The sequence below is a fragment of the Dunckerocampus dactyliophorus genome, chromosome 3, assembly GCF_027744805.1.
Source record: "Dunckerocampus dactyliophorus isolate RoL2022-P2 chromosome 3, RoL_Ddac_1.1, whole genome shotgun sequence".
In the NCBI taxonomy this organism is placed as follows: Eukaryota; Metazoa; Chordata; class Actinopteri; order Syngnathiformes; family Syngnathidae; genus Dunckerocampus; species Dunckerocampus dactyliophorus.
The window spans coordinates 9,108,804-9,134,535 of record NC_072821.1 but is presented as its reverse complement, the minus strand read 5'-3'; the positions used below and the strand labels follow the sequence as shown (position 1 = coordinate 9,134,535).

The 25,732-nt window shown below is 40.0% G+C and overlaps 2 protein-coding genes across 3 annotated transcripts in view; both read left to right on the top strand.

Moving 5' to 3' along the window:
* The window catches only part of galnt2 (UDP-N-acetyl-alpha-D-galactosamine:polypeptide N-acetylgalactosaminyltransferase 2), a 66,124-nt gene extending 54,760 nt beyond the window's left edge, over positions 1-11,364 (top strand). The window contains exons 13-17 of the mRNA XM_054771450.1: positions 674-766; positions 2,040-2,123; positions 2,237-2,363; positions 4,125-4,244; positions 6,777-11,364. Of these exons, the coding sequence (XP_054627425.1) occupies positions 674-766; positions 2,040-2,123; positions 2,237-2,363; positions 4,125-4,244; positions 6,777-6,932 (580 nt within the window). The 3' untranslated portion in view covers positions 6,933-11,364. The remainder of the gene's footprint in view (positions 1-673; positions 767-2,039; positions 2,124-2,236; positions 2,364-4,124; positions 4,245-6,776) is intronic.
* A 934-nt stretch (positions 11,365-12,298) lies between these two features.
* Positions 12,299-25,513, top strand: smyd2a (SET and MYND domain containing 2a). 2 transcript variants are annotated; one of them, XM_054771768.1, is made up of 12 exons: positions 12,299-12,571; positions 14,975-15,038; positions 15,225-15,335; positions 17,287-17,347; positions 19,834-19,961; positions 20,528-20,595; positions 21,848-21,950; positions 22,037-22,147; positions 22,942-23,065; positions 23,176-23,350; positions 23,513-23,621; positions 23,733-25,513. In XM_054771768.1, the coding sequence occupies exons 1-12, from the start codon at positions 12,399-12,401 to the stop codon at positions 23,814-23,816; spliced, it is 1,311 nt and encodes a 436-aa protein (XP_054627743.1). In that variant the 5' UTR covers positions 12,299-12,398; the 3' UTR covers positions 23,817-25,513. The 2 variants fall into 2 exon arrangements, with proteins under 2 accessions (XP_054627743.1, XP_054627744.1); XM_054771769.1 differs by lacking the exon at positions 14,975-15,038 and having other exon boundaries at positions 12,427-12,571.
* Positions 25,514-25,732: the final 219 nt, after the last annotated feature.

Sequence of the window (25,732 nt, the reverse complement as noted above, 5' to 3'; positions counted from 1 at the left end):
GCAGTGGCTTTATGTTTGTACGACTCGACTTGCATTCTGTTGGTGCCCTTTACTATCCGGTGATGCAGCTTTATGTAATATACCAGCAATATATCCTTATGAAGACTTTAAAGGGCCTGCAGTTATACAGCCAAATTATCCACCAAACTGCAATTAGTATGAATCCAGCTCACTCAGGGCTTTAACAGCTGTATGTGACATCATTAGTAAATAATGTAAATGTGGCAAAATAGCTCCGGGCAGAGTGTTGACGCTTTGCTTTGCCTGGCAACCCATACAGAAAGGAGTAAATGGAGAAATAAACAGATGTGACTGTCCAAACAGGGAAAGTCTGCCCTCTAAAGGCTGTATTGATGTAAGAAAACAGACATTTAACACTTTATTTACATCTTTCATCCTCACCTCTTGATCCTTTTTCCTTATAAATACATACTAGTAGATGGAAACCTTGTGCATGTTAAACACAGGGAGTGGACAGACTGATCAGATGAGTAATTGCTGAGACTTGGAAAAGGGGTAGGAGTTAAATAAGCTCTTCTTCTTCCTACTTGTTTTCGGAAATGCTAAATTACGCAAACCTAAATGTCACCTACTTGTATGTAACTTTGATAATCATGTTTGAAATAAATTAAACTGTTCCTGTTGGCGTCTTCCTTGCTTCTCTCTGTCTCAGGAACACTAGGAGAGCCGCTGAGGTGTGGATGGACGAGTACAAAAACTTCTACTACGCTGCCGTCCCCTCGGCGAGAAATGTGCCCTATGGAAAGTAAGTGCTTGTCTTCAAACGCACCACAGCGCACTAACCGGTATTTAAAAATAAACCGGATTACTAATTAGCCCACCAGTCTTTTCCCAAAATGTGTTTGGCGGCCAAATGCCTGATTTGGCAGATTGTAAGGCTGCAACATTATTTGATGTGTGCGGCGGGGAAGTGTTCTGATTGGCTTCAAAGTCTATGAAAGCCTCATGCAAACGATAGATGGATATTTCAACAGTTTTTAGGTGATGGCTTACAGTCTCCACCATCTTTGCCGTCTTGCTTGTTGATGCAGAAGGTAACACTGGTGAAATGTTGCTCCACTGTGTGAATTTACATAGTAATCACATGATCCCTAACACAAGTGTGTCAATACTGCTGCTGCTATAACGGGGACCCGTAATCTACAACATCAATGGCGCCCTCGATAGGCTAAATTTTGTATTGTTATATTTCAATGCTTGTTACCATGTAATTTCCTGTCGGCAATATTGTATATTTGTTTTATGATGACTGTTGGAAGGATTAAATCTTGGTTAGGAACATCATAAATGATAATATTTTTATGTTATTTTGATTGAGTTGATTTAAAAATATTTCAATATATGTTTATATTTTTATATAATATGTTGAACATTATTCAATTATATATATTTATATTAAAGAAAATATTTTTGTTAAATCTACCATGAATCCAAATTTTATATGCAGGGTCACACTCGCACATCTTATTAGATCAGGTTGTATTTTGTTGAGCTTTATCCACTTTTTACATATACACTGTAACTCTGCACTTGTCCAACATAATAGATGCCATATATCGCATACAATAACCTAACATTAAGGAGTGGGACAGGATGACACAAACATTAGCAACACTAGCATAGCGATGTGAGGTATGGTGCTAACATTACAGTCACATTTCACAGTAACATCATGTAAGGTGCGCCGAAGAAAAACAAAATGATCAATCTGCCAGCTCCCATGTCTGCAGCTGACTAATTTGGCAGAGCTTCGGGCTTCATAAGAGTCTGTGATAATTATAAACATTGTTTTGGAATTGCATTTACTTGCTATTGTTTGTGCTTTCATCAGAAACAAAAGCGCTCGAGAACGTCAACAGAAGATTCTGAAAATGAAATCTTCTGTCTCATTGTTGGAGCATTATTGCCATCTCTCCATGCGACGGGCTTCTGTAGTCCTTGTCATGAATGGGCATGTAATTTAAACACAAACACAGCTTTTATCGTGATTGACAAGCCTCTTATCTTCTCTGTTTCAGCATCCAGAGTCGTTTGGATATGAAGAAGCATTTAGCCTGTAAGCCCTTCAAATGGTACCTGGAGAACGTCTACCCTGAGCTTCGGTAAGATGATGACTGGATTCCATTTCATATGCATGCTTGTGTGCTATGACAGCACAACATTTCATAGCTGCAGTATGTTTCATGTTCACAATTGTGTGTGTGTGTGTGTTTAGGGTCCCTGATCACCAGGACATTGCATTTGGAGCATTACAGCAGGGAGGAAACTGCCTGGACACCTTGGGACACTTTGCTGATGGCGTGGTGGGCGTTTATGAGTGCCACAACGCCGGCGGAAACCAGGTAGTGTTACCACGACAGCACACACAGGTCAGCCCGCGTAAACTCTGCTTGTGGGACAGATGGTGGCACTGGTGGTGGATATGTATTAATAAATCCAAATAAAAAGACATTTAATCTCCCCTTTGCTAAATATCAACATACTCTTTACATACAGTGGTAGTGTTCGTGTTAAGGTTTGTATTTGCGTTAAGCGTGTAAACTTTGACAAGATTTTGCTTTATTTAATATAGTCTAGGCATAAGCTGTTCCTGCGGTTTTATCTCTCTAAGTGTCAACTTATGAGAATTCTCAAGGGTGTCAGAATGCAGTATGTGCATACGAATCTGTGTGTGTGTCAGCAGTGTTTTCATGTTTGCATGTCTTCTCTTAACATACAAAACTGGTTGTGGGATGTCTTCCTGGACAAAAGCGACGCATACTTATTGTAGACATTTATTTTCAGAGCTTATTTTAAACCCAAACAAAGCGAATATGCTTGTTTTACCAGAACATGAACAAAATGCTGGTGTCCACAACTCACATTTTGTATTTCAGAATGCATTTCTTTCTACTGTTCTTTCATTATTAACTGAAAACCTGAATGAAAAGCAGGCTTGCGGGCACCTCATGTGGTCGTGGAGGGCTACCTGGTGCCCGCGGGCACCACGTTGGTGACCCCTGCTGTAGAAGATGAAGTGACCATTTGTTTGTACATTTTGGACACTTGCCTCTCTTCCTGTTGATGTTGTGCAAATTGAATGTAGATTATTACGGTTGTAGTTTGCAGTTGTGTACAACTGCACTGCATCATACTGAGCTGTTCCTAATATTTTGGTTAAGCTATTTAGCTTCGTCCTGGGGGCCCGACGTCCCCACTTTTTTTGTGAATTGTGTATATGAACGCAAAGAGAGAAGACAGAACTGAATTAGTAACTGCTGTGATATGGAGAGGGAGTAGGATTTAAGAAGCTCTGCTTCTTCTTTTTAGACGTGTTGAGCAGTGAATTGTGAATATGTGATGTATTTCAATGTAACATTGTGTGCATGATTGAAATAAATCAAACTAAACTAGAAGCTAAAAACTGGAAACTAGCTGCGTGAATGCCCCGACATATTAGAAAGGGCTCTCCGTATGCTGCAGGGCCCTTGCACACCATCGCAAACTACACTCGCAGTCATATTAAAATGAACCGCCCCAATTAAACAGCTCTCGCACGTCCACTCTTCCCATTCATAACTCCCATTAAATTTTGACTACGTTAATATGCATCATTTTGCACACTTGTAGACTATTTATTGGGTTTTTTTATTCATATCTTACGGCATTTTGCACTTTCTTACTTCCATGCTGTGAATGACAAGCTTAAAGCTTATATAATCATACAATGACCAACTATCCTGCCTTTTTCTTAAATCTATTGCCACATTTATACTGCTCTGACAGTGCCAACTGGAAGGTTGTTTTTTTTGGTAGTTGTAACTAATTTGGCACAACTTTAGTGCTATTATTCTCTTTGAATGTTGCAGTGCCTTATGTGCCTTGAGTTCTCATTAAAGGTTAGTGATGGCAGCTTGACTGTAACGAGGACATTTTATTTTTTCATTGTGTGAATTGTAAAGCTCAGTGAAATGTAATGTGAATATAGAAAATAATGGGAAATAATGGAATAAGCCTTAATAGTCCAACAATGGGGGGAATTCAAATTGTGTTCTTGGTGAATACTGATAAGACTGCATCACATAAAACTAATCTGTCTTTTGTGATGGTACTTTTTTCCAAAGGAATGGGCCCTGACTAAGGATAAGTCAGTCAAACACATGGATCTGTGCTTGACTGTGGTGGACAGAACGGCTGGCTCCCTCATCAAACTGCAAGGCTGTCGAGAGAACGACAGCAGACAGGTACTGTGACTACACAACAACAAACACTCATGTTATTCATATTTAGTAGATACACTGTGTTCCAAATTATTATGCAAATAAGATTTTAGTATCATGAACATAAAATGTTTTTTTTTTCGAGGAAGTCTGACATAGCTCATCAATGATGAGGTACCCTACACCAGGGGTCCCCAACCACCGGGCCAGGGCCCGGTCCAGTCCGTGGGCGGGGCCGAACTGGGCCGAGGAAACCTTTCAGACGCAATGATAAAAAAAATACACACACAAAAAAATACATTTGTAAATAACAAAATAAAATTTTAAGTAAATGCATAGCAATTTTGGAAATATGGGCCATTATTTTTTTCAAAAAATAAGACAGTTTGAAGTCGTGGGTCCCAAAAGGTTGGGGGCCACTGCTCTACACCATTAACGTGTGAACATTAATCATGTTGATTGTGCACCCTCCTTTGCATGATATTATTGTGTTGCACTGTGACGACTGCTCTTTTTATGACGTCAAGCCAACTGTTTAAGCGCCTTCTTCTTCACTGATGCTTGCCGGCTTCTTCTTCATTAGTGTTACGCGGCTATTTCTTCCTGCCCGCGAAGTGGCCATTGAAACTAGGAATCGAAATAAAAACATTTGAACGATCCCAGCAGACTCAGAATGTTAATCCCGTTTCCCATTGATGCTCGAGACTCGATGCCCAACCCTACCTTTCCTCTTTCGCGGTACACTTCTCAGCCGTTCTTTCATCCTCCTCTCCTCAACTAACAAATTGCAATGTCAACAAACTGTGCCAGGGTGAAAAATCCTTTATTATCGCCCATTCTTCTTATGTGTCTGGTGAGTCACGAGTAAATGTGCAAGTTATGTTGACAACCGCATATTAGGGTTGTAAATCTCTTTGTGATAGACATATTGATTGGCATCGAGATACACGGTTTAAGATATGTTTCAAAAAATATATTTTAAAAACAGAATGATTCAAGTCAATACAGTGTACAAACGATACGATTTGATTCGACAGTGTACAAACTATACAATTCGATACAATTCTACAGTTAGCGTTTGTTGACGTCGATGTTAATCTTACATTACAAAATTAAGAATCCAATTCTATACAGGTGGCATTCTTTTCAAATGTGTAAAAGACCACATCATATTCCCAAGCATGCTATAAGGCACTGGCAAAGATAGTCAAAAGGCAAACAACAGAATCACATGTCAAATGTATTTTTTTTTAGACACGGACCAAAAAAAAGACTGAATGAATCTTTTTGTTTGATGGGATCATTTTAAAACATATCCACAAATATGTCCATCCATATAAAAAAAACAGAAGTCAGTCAATCAGCCTTCAGTCCAACCAATAAAAAGCAATAAATAAATAGTGCACAGCCCCTCAAATAATGACAAATTTCTTCAAAAGTGGCAAAAAAGTGTCCAAGCCAAGATAAGTAAATAGCACTATTTGCCACATGGGTGCAATGAAAATGCTGTGTTAGCTTGGAAAAGTAAACAATCCCATCCTCAAAATGTCATAACAATGGTAAGCGTGCAAAATTTCAGCCTGAGCATAGTGTTTTGAGCACTGCAGGTTGGTAAAAAAGGTGCAACATTTCAACGTAAACAAGTTACAAAGCAAAAAAGTTAAGCAGCAGCTCAAGAAAGACAGGTACCAAAGTTGTCTCCGTTGGCCTCACTGGTCAAGATTTGTGCTGCCGGTGGACTTCAGAGCTGCTCTGCATAGCTTACAAATGGCGTGGCTTTTGTCGAGTTTTCCGTCCTTTTTGTAAAACCCAAAGATGTTCCAAACTTTAGATGTTTGTTTTGCTGATGTGTTGGACTAGCTAGTGCTAGCGCACTGCTACTTTTAACATCCATTGTCGTCTTCATTCATGATAAAGCAACAGAGCATGCACGACAATCCTTTCGCCGGCAGCCCAAGCTCTCATGTTGTTTCAGAGACGCACTGTAAATCGATTGCTTGTATCGCGGTGCATGTCTCTACAATTGATTGATCAAAGGATTTGTGACTGACTCTTATCAAAGAGTCTACCGTCGCATCCGTAGCTCTCGCTTGTCAAAACGGATATCCGGTCGCATCGGTGTATTGTTCACAACCCTAACGCTTATGTCGATGTCAGTCACCCATGTCTACTTAAAAGGGTTCCAATGTATTAACTGTACAGTTAAACCTCAGTTTTTGTACGCCCTGGTTTTTGTATGATTTGCGGCTCGCGGCACAATCCCATTCAGCATTGGTACTTATTTTGCATTGTTTTCTCCAGGTGAACTATAATCTCTATAAATATATTTTTGGGTGTCTGGAACGGATTAATTGGATGGGAAGTATTGCCTCAGTTTTTGTGCGTTTTGGTTTTCATCAAATGCTTTGGGACTAATTAATGACAAAAATTGAGTTTCCACTGTAAAAAAAATATTTATTAATGAATGTTTAATTTCCTTTTCAATGAGATGTACTTGCACATCCATCTTGACAAAGCACTAATCTACTACATGTATATTTTTTGGTGACTCTGCAGAAATGGGAGCAGATTGAGTCCAACTCGAAGCTCCGTCACGTGGGCAGCAACCTGTGTCTGGACAGCCGCAGTGCCCGAATGGGTGGTCTTACTGTGGAGGTGTGCAGCCCCAACCTGAGCCAGCAGTGGAAGTTCACCCTGAATTTACAGTCATAGGAGTGGGGCAACACGACCCCCCTCCTCAACGCCCTCCCAAGAGCAGGACACACCAACAGACTGTTAAGAAGATTGGAGGAGAAAGACAAACTTGGTGGATGAACTGGTCCATCTTGGTCCTCCTCAGGTCAGAGGTCATTTTTTACACCCCCTCCCAACATGAAAACAGACAAGGAGAGGCCCTTGGACTGTTAGTTGGAGGGGCAGAGCTGGGAATGCTGATGTTGATGATGAGGATAAAAGTGATGTGGAAGGCTTTCCATCCAAACGACTACATACCTCAGTGTTTTTGTCATTGACCCTTCCCGAGGCTAAATAACGTGTGAATTCTTCAAGGCTTTTCTTTTCTTGAATGCTGGTGAAAATAGACCCTCGTGATTTTATTTTGTAATTATTTTTCTTATGAATCTTTTTCATTATTGTTCATTTGTGGAGCTTTTTTTTCTCCAAGCTTTTCAGCACAGAGATTGAAACTTTGAATTGGAGGAAACCAACTTGTTTGTTTTTTTTTTCCCCTCCTGTGTTTGAATCTCATGGGTTTACAGGACCAGCAGAGATGAAGTGGAGGGGAGAAATGAATTTTCTTCCTTCCCCTCAGAGTTAAAGAGGAGATTTCCACAGCAGGTGATGGAGTTGTGGAGGATTTCATTGAACATTGAAGAGTTGTGGTCTCTCCTCAGGCTGCAGCAGTGGCTGCTGCACTTTACCATCCTCATTTTCCTCTTTCAAGCAACACCACAAATCTCTTAGCAGCCTCATTTTGTTTACTTCTCTGTAGGCAAATTGAAAAAGAAAAAAAGAACACCCTCCAAAGGACACAACAGGACTGATGTGATGTCTTTTCTTTCCTTTTGCTGCTCTTCTGCTCCCCGGGGGGAGTGTTTTATCCAACTTCTGTTTGTATTGCGATTTTATTTTCACCACATCTAACTGAATTTGTGTTATTTACTGTTGCGGCACTCTCTCTCTAGAGGTAACAGGAATAAATAACGTAATCTCTATTGTAACCACCATCTCATATTAGTTTCTCTATTCTAGCCCTGACCTGTAGTGACCTTAACCAAACACCACTGTTTGAGGCTGGCAAGCGTCTGTGAACAACACTTATCAGGATGTGTTTTATTTATTGTAGCCCACTGGGGCCAACTCGAACCGCCGCTGCAGCAGAGATTTATTGTGAGCGGAACACGGGTCTCAGTTTTATTTGAATCATGTTCACATTTTCTGTGTTAATAACAGTGCTTGTCAGCATGTTGCAAGGATGGTATCGCTTTAGTTTTGATGGCATTTATTTCCTCATAGATTCATTTTGATTGAGGTAATCTGATTGTTTTGGTCAACAACTGTGCAGTGCTGCGCAAAAGACTCAGGCCAGCACTACAGTAGCTTTGCTTTAATGAACTCACAGCAATCATTTTGACACAGTAGCTAGTGAGACAGACTAGATTTCACGAAATATACACAACCGATTCCCACCAAACTTTTTAAAGGGATGACTCATAGACTGAGGAAGAATCCATTACATTTTCGTGAGAATCTAGGTAAAGGTGCCGATACAGGAATTTAATGCAGTTTCCTGTTTGGCATCTTTTGTGACCCAAGACGCAGCATGCTAACTAACAGACTGACAAACAAATACATTGAGCACATATTTCCAGTGGTATTACCCACTGAGCCTTGGTGGAGGTCTGCTCTCTAAGTAAGGTATATGTGGTCATTAAAGTATTGGTAAAAAAAAAAAAAAACATTTCTAATGGTGGCCTAAGACTTCTGTACATCACTGTATCTATACAGTATTATAAAGAAAGGATGCTGCCTGCAAGTATGCTTTCAAGGTTTTTTTTTACACCCAAAATGAGCTGCATACCGTATTTTCCGGAGTATAACTTGCTCTGGAATAGTCGCACCAGTCAAAAAATGCATCATGAAGAGGGAAAGAAACATGAGTCGTACTGGACTGTAAGTAGCATTTATTTATAAATGTATTTAACAAAATTCAAGACCAAGAACAGACATTTAATTTGGAAAGCCAAGTTATTCAACTACACAATAGCAGATGGACAACAGGCTGACTCGGTGCCCGGTATGTAAACATAACACATTAACTTTTGAATCAGCTACACAATAGCATAAATAACAGACATGGGAGGCTAACAAGCCAGCAACTCCAACAAACATATTACAGATTATCAATTTCACCAAGCTCCCGATCTCGTTCACATCACTGAATGGCAGGAGCAGCATATACTGTACTTGCCACAAGGCTAGAGCGCCCCTCACAGCTGTCAATGGCAATGTTCACTTCTTCATGTCAGTATGAATCAATATTTAAATACATGTTCCATTATACAGTATATATATGTATATGATATGCCGCATGAAATGAAATGACTTTTAAAAAAAAAAGTGTGACTTATAGTCTGGAAAGTACGGTATTTTGGAGTTAAATGCAGGGATAAACGGTGGCATCAGGACTTAAATTTAGAGTTGAATAAAATCCCCAAATTTCTGTGACTGTTGAAGATAAAATATTGAACTGAATGAAATAAATTTTTTTTAGTAAGCGATGTAACAAGGGTTTTTTACTTAATGAGACACAAGCAGGATTTCCACTTAAATTAGAGGAGCAATTAATTTAATGGTTGGATATTTTCTTCCCTTCGCTGGTGTATTACTCATCAGTCCTGGCTTTCACCTTCACTGTTACTGACAAGTATAAGATATCAAAAGCAACTACAAGAACAGTCTCCACAAGGGCTCCTTGAGGCACTGTGAGGCTCCCCTCAGAGAACATAATAAGGCTAAAAATCTATTCATTTTGCATTCATTTCAGCAGGTTTGATAAGTAAGTTTGTTTTTATGTTTCTTAAGCTGCTGTGCCTCCCCTCATCAAGTCTTATGGCGCCTCACACTTTGGAAAGACCTGTTTGAACTTTTTTTGTTGAGGAAAATTACGTTTACTTCCACTCTACAGAGAAATTGCAACCACTCACGCTTGGTTACTAAGTAAAAAATCTGACAAAGACAACTGGTCATGTTGTCATCTTTGTTTTTTTGTTTATTTGCCTTTGTCTTAAACGTTTAAGGCGGCCATGCTGACACTGCAGCTTGCCTGCATGCAGAGCCTATCCTGACACTTGATAGGCTGCACGTGTTGCTATAGTGACCATAATGTACTGTACTCAAAATGCCCAAATATTGATTGATTGAGGTTTCAAATGGATTGTTTTTTTATGGAGTTTGGAAAATGCAACAGAAGTTTAAACCTGGAATATTTTTTATTACAAACACTGTACATTTAGTTGTATCTTTTAGAAGTTTTCTTTTTTTTAATCAGTTTTGTATTTTGGGTTGCAAAAAAAGTGAAGTCCTATATTTGTAACATTGGAAGGAAGTCACTCAGTTAATTGTGTTGCCATGGTGACGTTCCCACTCAAGATGTAGAAAAACTGGAGGTGGCAGAAGTGACGTCTACCATGGTTTCAGCATTTTGCATCTTTCCCCAAAATCATTTTTTAAATCATTTGTTTATTTTAACATCTTCCCTGCTAGTCTACAGCTAATTTTGCAGAATAATTTCTCCATAATCTAATGTTCTACTTTGCACGTTTGGATTTCTACATCCTGTGGGGTGGTTACAAGGTTAAGGACTTTCTTTGGTGTACAGCGCCACCTCCTGGCGTAGAGTAGCAACTGGAGGAGCCGTGAAAAAAAGAAAGCCAGCAAAACCAGAACCAACACAAGGTGTCGAGCAGTGTTGTTATTAATAGCTTGTATTAACTGTTGCTGAATTACCATGGCAACACAGACTGCTATTCTTTAACTAGTGTGATTTAACTAGTGTCAATATAAAACATAAAAAAATAATAATTGAAAATTTTGATTAGATTATTAAATGTTTACATCTTTAGCACCATGTGCCAAAGTTTCTTTGAGGTTGAATGACAATGATGGTGGGAGGGGGGGAGAGATGTTTTTCACAGGGTATAAAACCTCTCAGTTTGGTGGTTTAATGTCTTAACATTTGTGGCACCCAAAGCATGCATCATTGTTTAGTTGAATTGTGTGGACATGATGAAGGTTTAAAGATCAGCTTTGCGTTTGGTGTGCAAAACTTGCCTACCACTTTAAACTCTCTTCAACCAGTAGTCACATTTACAATCACTGAAAGGAACAATTGTTTACTGAGAGAAAAGTCACTTTGAGTCTTACTAAGGTGGTAACTCTGCGCGCGAGTGTAAAAGTGTATATTTTTGTATATACCTACGTCCTAATATGTGTACATGATGTACATATACAGCGTATTCAGTCGCAGGTTCCTAGTGTTGTTGTCACACTGTACAGCGCTTCTAACTGTTCCCTCTTTTTATAGAAACTGCAGACTTTGAATGAGGAGAAATGATTAACTTAAATAAAAGCATTTGTATACATACATTGAACAGAGGAGTATTTTGTTCTGCTTTTCATGTTATTTTATGATGGTCAGTCTGACTGATTTTGCTACTGTGGACCTGTGAGATGGCACAAATTCCTTTTCTGCTTTAATATTTATCGCCTTCCTTGATTCTTCCATCTGTTGTGATTCTTAAATATTTATTTAGGGTGGATTTTTTCCCAATATCCTGCTTGAAAACACAGAATAATTGACCTTTATTCCTAACCAAATTTAGATCTCCAATTGTTTAATTAGTATAGTTACAGAATGTTTTTACATATGTAAATTGTAATAAAAGATGTATGATTTTAGAACTGTTCTAATCATAACCATTACAAATTAGAATGACATACATTCATAATAAACACAGTATGTCAGATATACAATATTTTTAGGCTTTATGATGCATCTAATAATAATACAGTATCACAAAAGGACACACCAGCAACCATTTTTATTACAGTGTATCTTCCCGAGGGACAATACTGTAGAAATGAAACTTGAATATACTTAAGAGTAGTCAGTGCACAATTTGTAAATCAGCATAAATGGCTTAGCACACAGCTGTTATTGTCTAAATAGCGGGCAACACAAGTGAGTAGCGAGATCATTGTTTCTTGCCTACAGTAAAGCGTGGTGGGGGTAGTGTCATTGTCTGGGGTTGAGGCCAAGCATGTCTCCTTCAAGAGCGCAAGGTGTCTAACATTCACCAGATCCACCGGTGATGTCATCATGGAGGAGTGAAAGAAGATTCCAGCAACAACCTGTGTATCTCTGGTGAATCCCAAGTTGAAGAAGTGTAGTACGTGCTCACTTTTGTGCGATATACATGTACTGTATGTACGGTATAGGAAGGCGTGTGCTGTTGGAATGTCATTTGTCCAGCAGAGGGCGATGGCACCAACCGAGCGGCACGTATAGAGCGTAGAAAAAGAGGTGGAGGATCAAACCAGAAGCGTACGCCAGTGGGTAGCAAAACAGCTCTGACAGGTGGCTGTGTAACAAGGGAAGCGGTAAACAAAAGGAAAAGCATGAAGAACGAAGGTATAGAGGGGACAGAGCGGTTTCTTAGCCCAGACAGGGGTCGAGGCCTTCGGGCGTTGAGGCAGTTCGCTGTGGGGGAGTTGGTGTTCGCTTGCCCAGCTTACTCGTACGTACTGACGGAGACAGAGAGAGGAGCGCACTGCGAGCACTGCTTCACCAGGTAACGGCTCACTACACCGCTAGCTCTGCAATTTCACTCAATTTTTAATTAAAAGTCTCTTTAAATAGGACAAATTAAGATAATTGTCCATTTCAATGCTGGGGAACCTAGCTATGATTGCTTTTAAACCCCTGGGCGCCCTCAATAAATGGGCCAATGTGGTGCATTACTCAGCTCACCTGGTGGCACTGCAGATATTCATGGTGCTCTTATGATTAACATACCACGCATTATAACAGTCTTTCTCCTTGTATAATAAGCGCCATTTTTAAAGTCAGAAACAGTCCTCGTGATAAACATGTTAACATTTCACTCTGTGTTAAAAGTAAGGTTGTTTAATCAAACCGGAGGTGTGTAGAGAAACAATAGCAAAATTCAATGCAATCGTGCTTGAAAGATTCATAATTGCATTCTCTTGTCATGCACGCACAGCACACGCACGCACACACATCCTACCCACGCTGCAGTAAGGTTTGTAGAGCAGTGAAAGGTTAGGCTGCTATATATAGCTGTCCATGTGTCCCAACAGTGGAGAAGAGAAGGCCAGAGGAGTGGTTGTGCTGTACATTTGTTTCATTCATTACACCAGGGGAGTCCAAATTGGGGCCCAAGTGCCATTTTCATCCTGCAGCTCAATTTTTATTGACCCACAAGACATGGAAGAAATAAAGTTAAACAAAAACAACAAAAACTTGTAATATAAAATTGCAAAATGACTTTTAAGTCAGCGGCCCCAGGTGGAAAAACTTTGGACACCCCTTCACGACACTTCAAATACATCTGTTGATGTATTCAGTAGTAGATACTAGGGGTGTCACGAGACAGATTTGAACTTTTAAGAACAGTACAATGAAAAATTTAAAAAGTGTATGACAATACCTAGCAATCTACTAATATGATTTCTACTCCGTTACACACTAATGCACTCTGTGTGTATGCTACCGGCCCAGCCTCCACCCGCTGAGACAAAGAGATTGTATGACTGAGTAGAGGGCTCACTTCGTTCTTGCCATTGTTCTACGGAACAAATGCGCCAAGGTGCTGAAGCCAATGCACGGAGTGAACCAAAGCTGCAACAATGAATCGATCAATCGATGGTTAATCGGTAATTAATCGACAACTATTTTTGTAATTGATTAATCATTTTTTTCATTTAAATATGTAAGTATCCTCTGATTTCAGCCTCTCGAATGTGAATATTTCTAATTTCCTTAGTCATCCATGAAAGCAGAGCTATTATCTTTGTGTTTTAGCCAAAACAAGATATTCACACACATCAGTTTTGACTTTGGACAACAGTGATGGGCATTTTTGCCTCTTTTCTGATATGTTGCAGACCCAACCGCGAACTGTAGGTGTTTGCTTCATATTAATTTGGTCCATCTATGGCCTAGCCGATTACTCCATTAATTGAAACAACAAGCTTCTGATTAATCAACAAAGAATATGATCATGATTGTATTTTTGTGTACATTTATTGTTTCACTGAAGCTATTTGATAAGTAATAAAAAAGCTAAATTTTAACATTATTTTAACAGAGGCCGCACAGTGACGTTGTGGTTAGCACATTGTCCAGTCAGGAGATCTGGAAGATCTGGGTTCGAATCGCCGTTGGGCATCTCTGTGTGGAGTTTGCATGTTCTCCCCGTGCGTGCGTGGGTTTTCTCCGGGTACTCCGGTTTCCTCCCACATTCCAAAAACATGCATGTTAGGTGAATTGGAGAATCTAAATTGTCCATAGGTATGAATGTGAGTGTGAATGGTTGGTTGTTTACATGTGCCCTGCGATTGACGGGCAACTAGTCCAGGGTGTACCCCGCCTCTCGCCCGAAGTCTGCTGGGAGAGGCTCCAGCATACCCACAACCCTGGTGTGGATAAGCGGCAGAGAAAATAGATAGATGGATGAATGGATTATTTTACCAGAATCTTCAAGTGGCCACCTGGTGTTTGTGCACTTATTTGCTCTGTCAGTTCAAATATTCTCTTTCTGAATAAAGAGGCGGAAATTTAAAATGTTTTTTTTGTTTTTTTAAAAGATAATCCAGATAATCCACCGATTAATCGGTTATTAAAATAATCGTTGGTTGGTAACCCTCTTCCTGCTTTTTTTTGGAGGCGGGAGACGAGGAAAACAGACATGCGTGCACGTGCCAGTGTATCGGAGGCCGGCGAAATTATCCACTTCATTTTCATTTATTGTGTCATTAATTTATTTATAATCCTCCCAGGCCTAGTGCCCACGAGACATTTGTTTTCTGAACAAAAATCTTGTCACGTTTTAATCTCGAAGATCTTGTGACACCTCTAGTAGATGCACAATGTCCACTTAGTTCTCCACTGCCTAAATATTACCTGGCCCGTCGTCCTCATCCCATCAATGATGTGCTGTATGTCACGACAGGAAAGAAGACTTGTTTAAATGCGGCAAATGTAAGCAGGCCTACTATTGCAATGTTGACTGCCAGGTAACACATCTTTTTCCTACTACTCTCTTGGTTGACTATTATAGTGTGCAGATTAAATGTCTACATGTCAATGTTTCTGTGACCCACATTGGGTCACACACATATCGAAGCACCTTCTTGATTGTGTTTCCTCTCTTTTAAAGCTAGCGTTGCATGGTTGCTAATTGAGTTCATGTATGCACACAGAGAGGCGATTGGCCCATGCACAAACTGGAGTGTGTTGCCATGTGTGCCTACGGGGAGAACTGGTGTCCTTCGGAGACGGTCAGACTAGTGGCCAGAATCATCATGAAACAGGTACATTTTGAAATGAATAGATAAGTAAAGAAACTTTTAGCATTTCTAACTAAGAGGAGAAGCAGAAGAGTAGAACCTATCCCTCCTTGGCTCCAAATGACACTTTGTTGAACCAAAAACATATAACAACACTACCACTAGCTGGCTTATGCTGCGAATAGTGTTTCAGAAACAGATTGTACAAAAAATGTCTATATTCTTCGTGGTTACGAAAAGGGGGAGTGACTTTAAAGACTGTCACTCACTTGCAGCTCGTGCACATGTGCAGCATGCGTACACATACACTCAGTTTCAGAAAAGCTATAGACTGTCACTACACGAGCCGTACTGGAAATACAATCCATTCTGGGCATGTGCAAAACACAGGCAAAATCATTTGTTGGCAAGATATGTTTGGATGAATGGATGGAAGGTAATTCTCCATTTAGGAAAAAAAAATCTAGCTGCTGGCACTCTGCTTGTGGTTGTTTATATTCAAATATCACAGCATTTTATATTTATTATATGGTTTATTTCATCTGCATTTGTATTTATTCATGTATTTTTGTTTTTTCCCTCTGTTTGCCATGTCTCTAGTGTAATACATATGGATATACAGTCATCCCTCGTTTATTACGGTTAATTGGTTTCACGAAGTAGGATTCAATATTAATAAATTGAATTTTTTTTTTTTAGTTAGAGCATGGAAAAACTGTTTATGACCTTCTAAAGCTGTTTTTAACATTATTAGGTCTCTGTAGACATGAAATAGTTAGCATTGGGAAAGTTAATAATGTGGGTCGATCGCATGGCATTCAAAAAAAGATCATCCATCCTCACTATAACGTTTGTTTGTCACTTGATTGATATACATCTGCAGCCAGTCTGACATGAATGTACATGCACATGCATAGATATACTCTCCGACAGTACTGCTAGCTTTATTTACACCACATTGCGAACTGCTTATGTGCAGGCTACAGGCTCTCTGAAGTGACACAAGAAATGGCCGCCGCTTTAAACATAGCGACCTACTGAGCTAACTAGTTTAGTCTCCAATTTATTTATTCTAAACTTACAATAGGTTTGAAACTGAGTGGGGAAGGAAAAGTAAGAAGCTAAAAACGTACCACTTTCACACGGAATGGGAGGAGAACGTTTTTTTCACTGTCATGTCATGTAGGTTAATTGGAGACTCTAAATTGCCCATAGCTGTGAATGCGAGTGTGAAAGGTTGCTTGTCTATATGTGCCCTGCGATTTGCCGGCAACCAGTCCAGGTTGTACCCCACCTCTCGCTCAAGTCAGCTGAGATAGGCTCCAGCATACTCCCGCGACCCTAATGACGACAAGCGGCATAGAAAATAAATGAATGAATGAATAAAGGTTGTACAATTCACAAACAATCCACATAGTTGGTCATTCAGTACACGCATCTCTGTCCAGGCAAACAGGTACAAAAGGGAAACGTACACAGAAAAGTGACGTGCATGTAGTCGTTATGCAGAGTGCCTTGCATTCTCCCTACCTCGTCATGCTCGTCACACATTTGTTGCACATCATCAAAGTTAAAGTTTTTTTTTTTTTGCTGTTATGTGTTTAACGTATTATTTTCATACCTGTATGGCAATTATGTTAAAATGTTACTTGAAACTGTGCAAAATGGTTTAAAAATGGCAGTAGTTTCAATGTCCAATTTCCTATGGGAAAATATTTTTTTTAAATCTGAACAAGGTCGACCAGCATCCTGGAACGTATTGTGTTCAATGTCAGAGTTTCCACTGTAGTTGTTGTGTAATTAAAATCTCAGTGAAAGCCAGAATGCCTGCAGTCAGTAACGCTGCTCTCCAGCTGTGTTTGCAAGCAGCTGCATGTTGTTTGAAATGTTTCTAATGAGCTCACAGCAAGCTGTTTTGTAGCACCAAAGGTGGTTATTACTAATAATGCTTTTGAATTATTGTCTGTGCTTGCAGCGAGTCACAACGGAGCGCACGCCCTCGGAAAGACTACTGCTGCTCAAGGAGTTTGAAGCACGTAAGTATGGACCTCTGTGCACGTCTGAATAGGCCACAGATTATTAGGTGCCAAACTACACTGGTCTAATGCAACGTCTCAGGCTGTAGCAGTGCTTCACATAACTGTTCAGTCATTTTGGGAAAGAAAGGCTTTAGAATTTAAGGAAGGAGTGCTCAAGTATGAGCACAAACCACCACCTAGGCCAAACTATTATAAACCGTCTAACTTAATTGATTGAAAATGAAAGAAGTATACGGCAATACTGTTCCACTCCAGCCCAGTGGAGCTCCTTCTGATGGATTTGGTCATTACCCCACTTGACCCCAACACAAGTGAACTATAACAGCGAAGCATGATCAGATCAGATAATCACCCAAATTTTTAAAGCGTTCTTAGTTACATGTCCCTGACAGAAAGTGCTTAAGTCGTTTTTGTGTCACCCTGCTAACGAACGAGCACATGGCGATTAAAGCCATGCCTCAAGCCCACTCGCTTTGGTAATTAAGTTTAAATTTGAATTATACGGGTGATTCTCCTGAAAGGGGTACCAGCGAAGGTGCCGTCACTTCGAGGAGCATGAGGCACAAATTACAGTGATTTGAAGTTAAAACCATAAAAAAAATCTACTGTAAACACATTGAATAGCAGCAGTACTTTATTAATCCCACAGCAGGGAAATTCACTTGTTATTCACTTGTTGAATAAATATGGGAAACAGTGTTGAATACTTACTTTATGTCTATTGTGTATAAAACATGATCTGGTGTCAATTTCAGCCCGTTTTGCATCTCCATTTTCCATCCATCCATCCTTTTTCTATGCCACTTATCCTCATAAGGGTCGCAGGGGTATACAGGAGCCTGTCCCAGCTGACTTTGGTCAAGAGGCATCGCCATTTTGTGACATGCAAAAGTAATGTCACAAAGGCAAAGAAAGAACTGATGCAAAACGGTCGAACTTATGTTTCAGCTGCTGTGATTTCCACACCTCGTTGTGCATCAAATGCATTTTGCTGCATTGAAAGCATGTACTTTGACCAAACTCAGACAAAACGACACCTCATTAACGTAAACGGTGTAGTCCGCACACAATGTAACAGACCGCATATGCGCATAAGCTGATGTCTGCATTGACACCCAATGAGTATTTCCAGGTCATCTCTCTGTTTTTTTCCATCAATATTCCATCAATAACGAAAGTGACACCGATTCAAAATCAATATGGTGGAGTGTCCATGATACGCGTTACGTTCCGATTTTCTACAGATCTATTTTTTGTATTCAATACACGGGGATCTATTGTCTTACATTCTCTTGTGCTAACTTGCAATGCTGTGTAAACGGTCTTGAGTCTCGCACAGGGTTTGAAGCAGGGTCCATTCACTAGCTTTGTGCTACGTCAAATTACGTCGGCATTACGCCCCAACAACACGGAAAATACTAAGCTGTGAAAAAAAAATTCACAGAAAAAGCCTCACGATCATAAATTGTAATAAAATAGAATGCACAATATCATTTTTCCATTGCTGTTTGTGTATACACTGAAAAAATACAACGGTGAGGCACACATTTGAGAAAATGTCAAAATTGTTTGTTTTTTTTTTCAAAACCTTTGACTTTATTTACTCATACAAAGTGCAAATCAAGCATTTATCAAAAAATAGTAATAATAAGCAAATAAATTAGAGCATTTTTTATGTAAATGTTACAATTGGGATTTCAGTAAAGAGTAACCTGCTTCCAGGGAATATACCAAAATGTGATATTTTCTTTTTCTTTATAAACTGAAACAAAACAAGTGATACTTTATTTTAATATGCAAATTGCTCAGAAAATAACAACTTCAATTTTGACTTGCTATGTTGCACTTTTAGTACCCCTTTCAGGAGAATGACCCATACCTCTCCATAACCCACGTTAAGTCCACCGTAGCACAAATGACATAGGCGTGTGTGTTCTTAGTTACATCTCCATTCACCTTTAGTTACATAGTGATGTGTGTTAGCAGTGTTCTAGTTCTAGGCTGTGCCGTAGCCTCCAGTCCTTTTTCTCTGTGCCTTGCTCCTTCGCTCTAAATCCGCAGCGCACTGGGACTCTAAATCCCAAGGCTCATTGTGCTGTAATTTCATGTGAAAACGTTAGTCGCATTGTGCCCTCATGCAAGGTAATAAATGAAGATGTACTGTAATTGCATAGCACATGCGCTCGCGGGACTGATTGTTTGCTGGATTAGGTTGTGCTGTGTACGTGCGAGTGTGTGTTTCAGGCTTTTAGTCGCTCCATTTGGTGCCACACCTGTTTCACATGCACCCAAAGCATTACAGCGACCAGCAGCTGCAACCTGTGTGACTGACAATGACACATGGCCTCCTTCAGCGGTGTGCTCTCCTGCAGAACCATGTGACTGCATTGGTGCTAATATCAAGGAATACGAGCTCTGTCTAGCGGAATTTATATTTTGAGGTGTAAAATAAATCTGTTTTCCCTCATTTGCTTCTTTGTCAGATTTGGATAAAATGGACAGTGAGAAGGAGGAAATGAACCAGACAGATGTCGCTGCCCTACGGCACTTCTACTCCAAACACATCAGCGACCTCCCAAATGAACAGTCCCTCACTGAGCTCTTTGCACAGGTTTGTTTCATTTAGTCACACATCCAGTATGGTATACTGGCCAATAGGAACTTGATTGGACATGTTTTTGTACATCTTCACTCTTAAGAAATGGGTTCCACCATATATTACAAGGTCTGTTTCTCAGATCAAATACTTTCTTCAGTACAGTTTAATAGGTGTACTGTGTACTCCGTGTCCTTGGCTTATGAGGGTGCAAATTTGGACAGTTTCCCAAAACCATTACTGTCGTTGCGCTCTTTTTCTCTTCCTCCTCCTCATTCTCCTTCTACTTCTACCATGACTGCTGCGAGTTGCTCCTCAACCACCATTATTTCAAGTTAGTCCCTACGATTCTGCCAAGATGGTGGCTATTAAGGGTGGTAAGTTTCCAGCACTGCACACTCACCATTTTGAGTGCAACATCTTGGTACTGACAGCGCACTGCATTTTGCCGCACTTGTAAGTGTTAAAAGGCTAAGCAAAAGTAAGGAAGTGTTGAAATTGTGACACAGCCAAGGATTAGGAGCAGGCGTGTGACTTGTCCATTTACTCACTCTTGCTGTTCTGTCTCTTCCTGTCTGCAGGTGAACTGCAATGGCTTCACCATAGAAGATGAGGAGCTCTCACATTTGGGATCAGCTGTTTTTCCTGAGTACGTAGACCAACATCATCTTCCAACCTGAGCCTATGCTACAAATCTCGGCCTGTGGAGTTTGCATGGTCTCCCATTGGCTGAGTTTATTCCAGTTTCCTCCCAGAGTCCAAAAACATGCATGTTAGGTTAAGTGGACTCTTATTTGTGCATAGGTGCGAATGGGAATGGTCATTTGTCGAAATGTGCCCTGTGATTGACTGGAGACTAGGCATGTCGGCTGCCGTTCCGCTGTATTTTGAAGATCGGTTAATATCGACTTCTGCCACGAGATCGGGCTGATCCGATTGCCGTGTCACGTTCGTAACTGTGGGCCACACTCCAACATGGTAGGTGCGGTAATGCGCCTCAAAGCTGGTTGTACGGTGTGTCGACTCCAGCCACCCACAAGAAATGGAAACGTAACACCGCCATGCAGGCATGTCCGCGGTGTACCGTGGTGAAGTTAGTTTCACGTTGGATGTCGGATACTCGGCTCCGTAGATACAGCGGTAGTTTCCACTCACTGTGCCCCGGACTGCTGTGTCATTGTGCGGGTAGGTTGCACGCAGTGGTGGAGCTACGTGGCGGCCGTGACCACTCTTGGTCACTCTCTGGCCACACTACTAGACATCTAGACATTTCAGGGATAAACTTATTGCCACTCCTATGTGACTAATGGTCTCACCTTGGCCACCCCAATGAAAGATTTCTGGCTCCGCCAGTGCTCGCACGGGAATTACTGCTCTAACCGCTGTTTTTTTATACTAGGGACCTTCAATAAATTACTATTGCGCTGAAGAGAGTTTGTTTAAAAAAAAAAATATATTCTAAATCACACCACAAATTAATCTATAACCATATCAAATGATGAGTCCTACCCTAAAAGTATTTTGCACGCCCATTTTTTCCAATTTGATCTTTTATTAGATTAGGGACCTGACTCACATAGGTTTGTTACAAAAGCCAAACAATATTGTTGTTCATGCTGTGTAACAAAAAAGTAAATTCATCAATACTTTGGTTGCATTATTTTTAATGCTTTGAAGAGCTTTTCATAAACATGTTCAATTCCACAAATTCATGTTTGTAACAAATTATTAGAAATGGTATGGGATTCATTCCCACTCACTTTGATCTTTACAGTCACAATATTTTACATTAGACAATTTACATTATGTTACATGTTTCAGTATTTTGTGGCCAACTTAATCAAGCAGATGTTCCTTCCATGGGTGTGACTCACTCGTTGTACTGATGTGACTCCCTCCAGTGTAGCACTGATGAACCACAGCTGCAGTCCAAATGTCATCGTGACCTACAAAGGCACAGTGGCTGAGGTCAGAGCTGTGAAGGAGATCAGCCCCGGAGAGGAGGTACGCAGCTACTTGATCATGCTCACCACCAAATTACAACAGCAGCAGTTAGAATTAACGTTTTTGTTTGATTTTTCTTTCCGTAGATCTTTAACAGTTACATTGACCTGCTCTACCCCACAGAGGACCGCATGGAACGGTTGTTAGACTCCTACTTCTTCACATGCCAGTGTACAGAGTGCACCACCAAGTCCAAGGTACTAGCTAGCTGTTGAAATGAACAGAAGTTCCCCCATTCACATGTAATGATGGAGGGCTGAGTTTACACCAGTTACATACACGTGTGCATCTCAATGAATTATATTTGAAGTTACTTCATTTCAGTAGTTCAATTCAAAAGTGAATCTGTTATATTCCGTAGATCCACAGCACACAGAGAAATATTTCGATAATGCATTTCTTAATTTCTTAATAATGTTAATGATCATAGCTTAGAGGTTACACAAACCCCACATTCAGTGTCACATGAAATTTGTCAAAAAGTTCAATATTGTAAACTAATGGTTAACGCTTTGATCAGCAAATCAACTTAACATTTGTAGGATATTCTTATTTATTGAGATGCAGCTGTACTGTACTTGCGCAGAATAGACGCGTCATATAATGTTGATAATGGTAACCTCCAACTTTCACAATGGAAATAAATGGAACAAAAATAAATAAGTCAGGAAAGTTGCAGTAATGGAGCATTGTATATTGAAGTAATGGCACAATTTAACGGGCGCCGTGGAGCATTAACAGTGCTAGCCAACCGGGGGCAATAACGAACAAAATAGAAAACCGGTAAACATGAATACTTTGCTACCTGTGACCTATACTTGTGTTCAGTTAGATGAAATACTGTATGGCTTTTTCATGGTAAGACTGGAAGAGTGCTGCTGTATATTATTCTGAACAATGACTTCAATGACACAAGGTCACATTTTAGTTTTGAATAACACGACCTACCGGCAGAGCCAAATACAGTATGTTGCCCTGTGTTTCACTATAGGACAAAGAAAAGATGGAAGTTCGGAAGCTTAGCTCCGGAGCACCAGAGCCAGAAGAAATCCGATCCATGGTCCGTTATGCCAAGAATGTCATCGAGGAGTTCAGGAGAGCGAAACACTATAAGACTATCCTTTTTCCTCGTCCTCATGTTTTCCCTTTTTTTGTTTTTAAACATGTCAGTCGTCCTCGGTTGTTTCTCGCTGCACCTGTCGTCATTCCTTGACTCTTTTTGCACGCCCGAGCGAGCTGCTGGAGATGTGCGAACTCAGCCAGGAGAAGATGGGTGCCATATTTGCGGATACCAACGTCTACATGCTGCACATGATGTATCAGTCCATGGGTGTCTGTCTCTACATGCAGGACTGGGACGGAGCTATGAACTATGGAGAGAAGATTGTTCACCCATACAGGTATAACAGAATTTATTGTCCCTGGTTTAGTTTATAATGATGTCATGATGCCCCTCAATACAAACAGTAAATGTTGAATTTTAGATACATCAATAGCATCGCCTCTAACTGCTAAGGAAGTGGCCAGGGAGGTTGTACTGTATCATCTGTCTTTCTCTGCAGTGTGCACTATCCGGCCTACTCCCTAAATGTGGCGTCCATGTATCTGAAACTGGGCCGCTTGTATTTGGGGCTGGAAAAGAAGACACAAGGAGTCAAAGCACTAAAGAAGGTAAACGCTGGTTACTTGTTTTATGGTATTGTATGAATACAAGTCTCATGTACTCAAATACACCCATACAGTGAAAAAGCATGTTTGAATAACTCTTTGTGTTGTGTCCAGGCGCTGGCCATCATGGAGGTAGCTCATGGCAAAGATCACCATTATGTCGCAGAAGTCAAACGAGAAATTGAAGAGCAGAAGTGAGGGAGGAAAAATAAGGGTCAAAGAGATGGAAGATTTTAAAAAGCAACAAACCCTGACGGCATGGCATGCATGCATCTTTTACCTCTTTGTTTGACACTTACCCATTTTCTTCAAGCCTCTTCAGTGGGAATTGTCTTTATTATTTTTATTATCACAGCTACATAGTTTGGCTGAGGATTACTGTACTGGCACCTTCATCAGCAACCCAACAAGATGGTCATTTATACTGTAACAGAAAAGAATTTTGACCCTGGCTTGTCAGCTGCCTTGGGAGGAATTGAGATTTTGAAGGGTTGGCTCCTTAAGGGATAAGTCTTGACTGGACTTGGCATCAACCTGTGTTCAAACTGCACAATCTCCTTCCACTGCGGATGTGAAACGCTCGTACATTTCGTTTAAATTATATCATGCATCAGTGTTTCTTGCTTCTTTTCATTTTTGTTTGGTTGCTCATATAAAAAACACATCAGGAGGTACTCTGTAGCAACTGACGAGAAAATGCAAACTGTTCCTGGGTCAGTATTCGTTTTGTTTGTGTTGGTCTTGTTTGCTCGTTTGACTGTACTTTTAAGAAAAAGAGAGTTTGCATGTTTTATAGTTCATGTTGTTGTCTTTTGTTTTCTTTTTATATCAGGCTTGTTGACCAAAAGCGCCACGGGTTATAGTCAATTGTTTGACCACAATATTAGGTACACCTGCACAATCTAACGAGAAGAAACATTTTACTATGATGTAGTGCAGTTGTACACCACTACACCACAATAATAAACATTGTTAAATGCATACCCATCTGACATTGCATAATTATATTCTATTTCAAAGTTTTATTGTGCACTTGTAGCTAATGGAGTGTACTTTTCAGTCATTTTATAGCCACTGCAGAAGTGAGACAGTGTTGCTTTGGGGCAAAAGTGTAGCTGTTTTTGCCTGTTTGTCAAGCAAAGGCAAACAGTATTTTAGCATTTTATTGTTCCCTCTTGTCTAAACGTTTGTGAAGCTCATCATGGACAGTGAGATGCGAACATTATTTCATTACTAGCTTAAAGGAAAGAGTGTAAAGACGTACTGGCTCTAGGAGGAATAGAAACTTTAATATTAAAGGCTTTTGGAAATAATTGGGGATAATCAAAGCTGAAGAATATTACATTTATACTGGGCTTTAGCATGTTGCATTCGGATGTCGCATAAGAAGTTATTTTCAAATGATATGATGTTCATGTCATTCTCCTAGTGGACCTTTACTTCATCCATTGCCAGTATGTCTCAGTAGCTTTTCCATCTTCCCTCTTAATGGGTCCAACTAAACCTCTTGTCATGAGGTGTTAAAATTTGTAGCAATTGACCGCTTTCCGCCTGTAAAAAGAAAGAAAAGACTACACACTGAGGTGCCTGTCCTGCTGCCTTCTTTGCAGCACAATGAAAAGTATTAACAAATCCATTTAAGGGCTGTCAGTGAGTAAGCATTTAAATAGTTTTAATAGTTCCAATGATGTCATGAAAGAGAAAATCTGTATGGCACAAACAAATACTGTACCCCAATCAACATAAATGCTGCACGAACACAAACATTTTGGGTATATGTGACAAGCTGCTACTTTGTCAAGCATGAATGTTTAGAGTAATATGGAATGCAGATAAATTCTGACCCTCTCTGTATTATGTCAGTGAATTCCAATAAAATAACAGTATGGCACTCATTTTCAATGAAGTGTTATTTTTCAAGAAATAATACTGTCTTTAACTGGAATTAAACGGTCAGTTTTGATTGACACTGACAGAGAGGTATTCACAATATGCTCATTATTGTTGGAGTTTGCACTGGTGTACAACCTTTATTCTTTGTTTTATGTAAATCCACGAGAAAACCAAATGATCAAGGTATAATATAGTGCAGTTCTACACCACTGTAAATTACA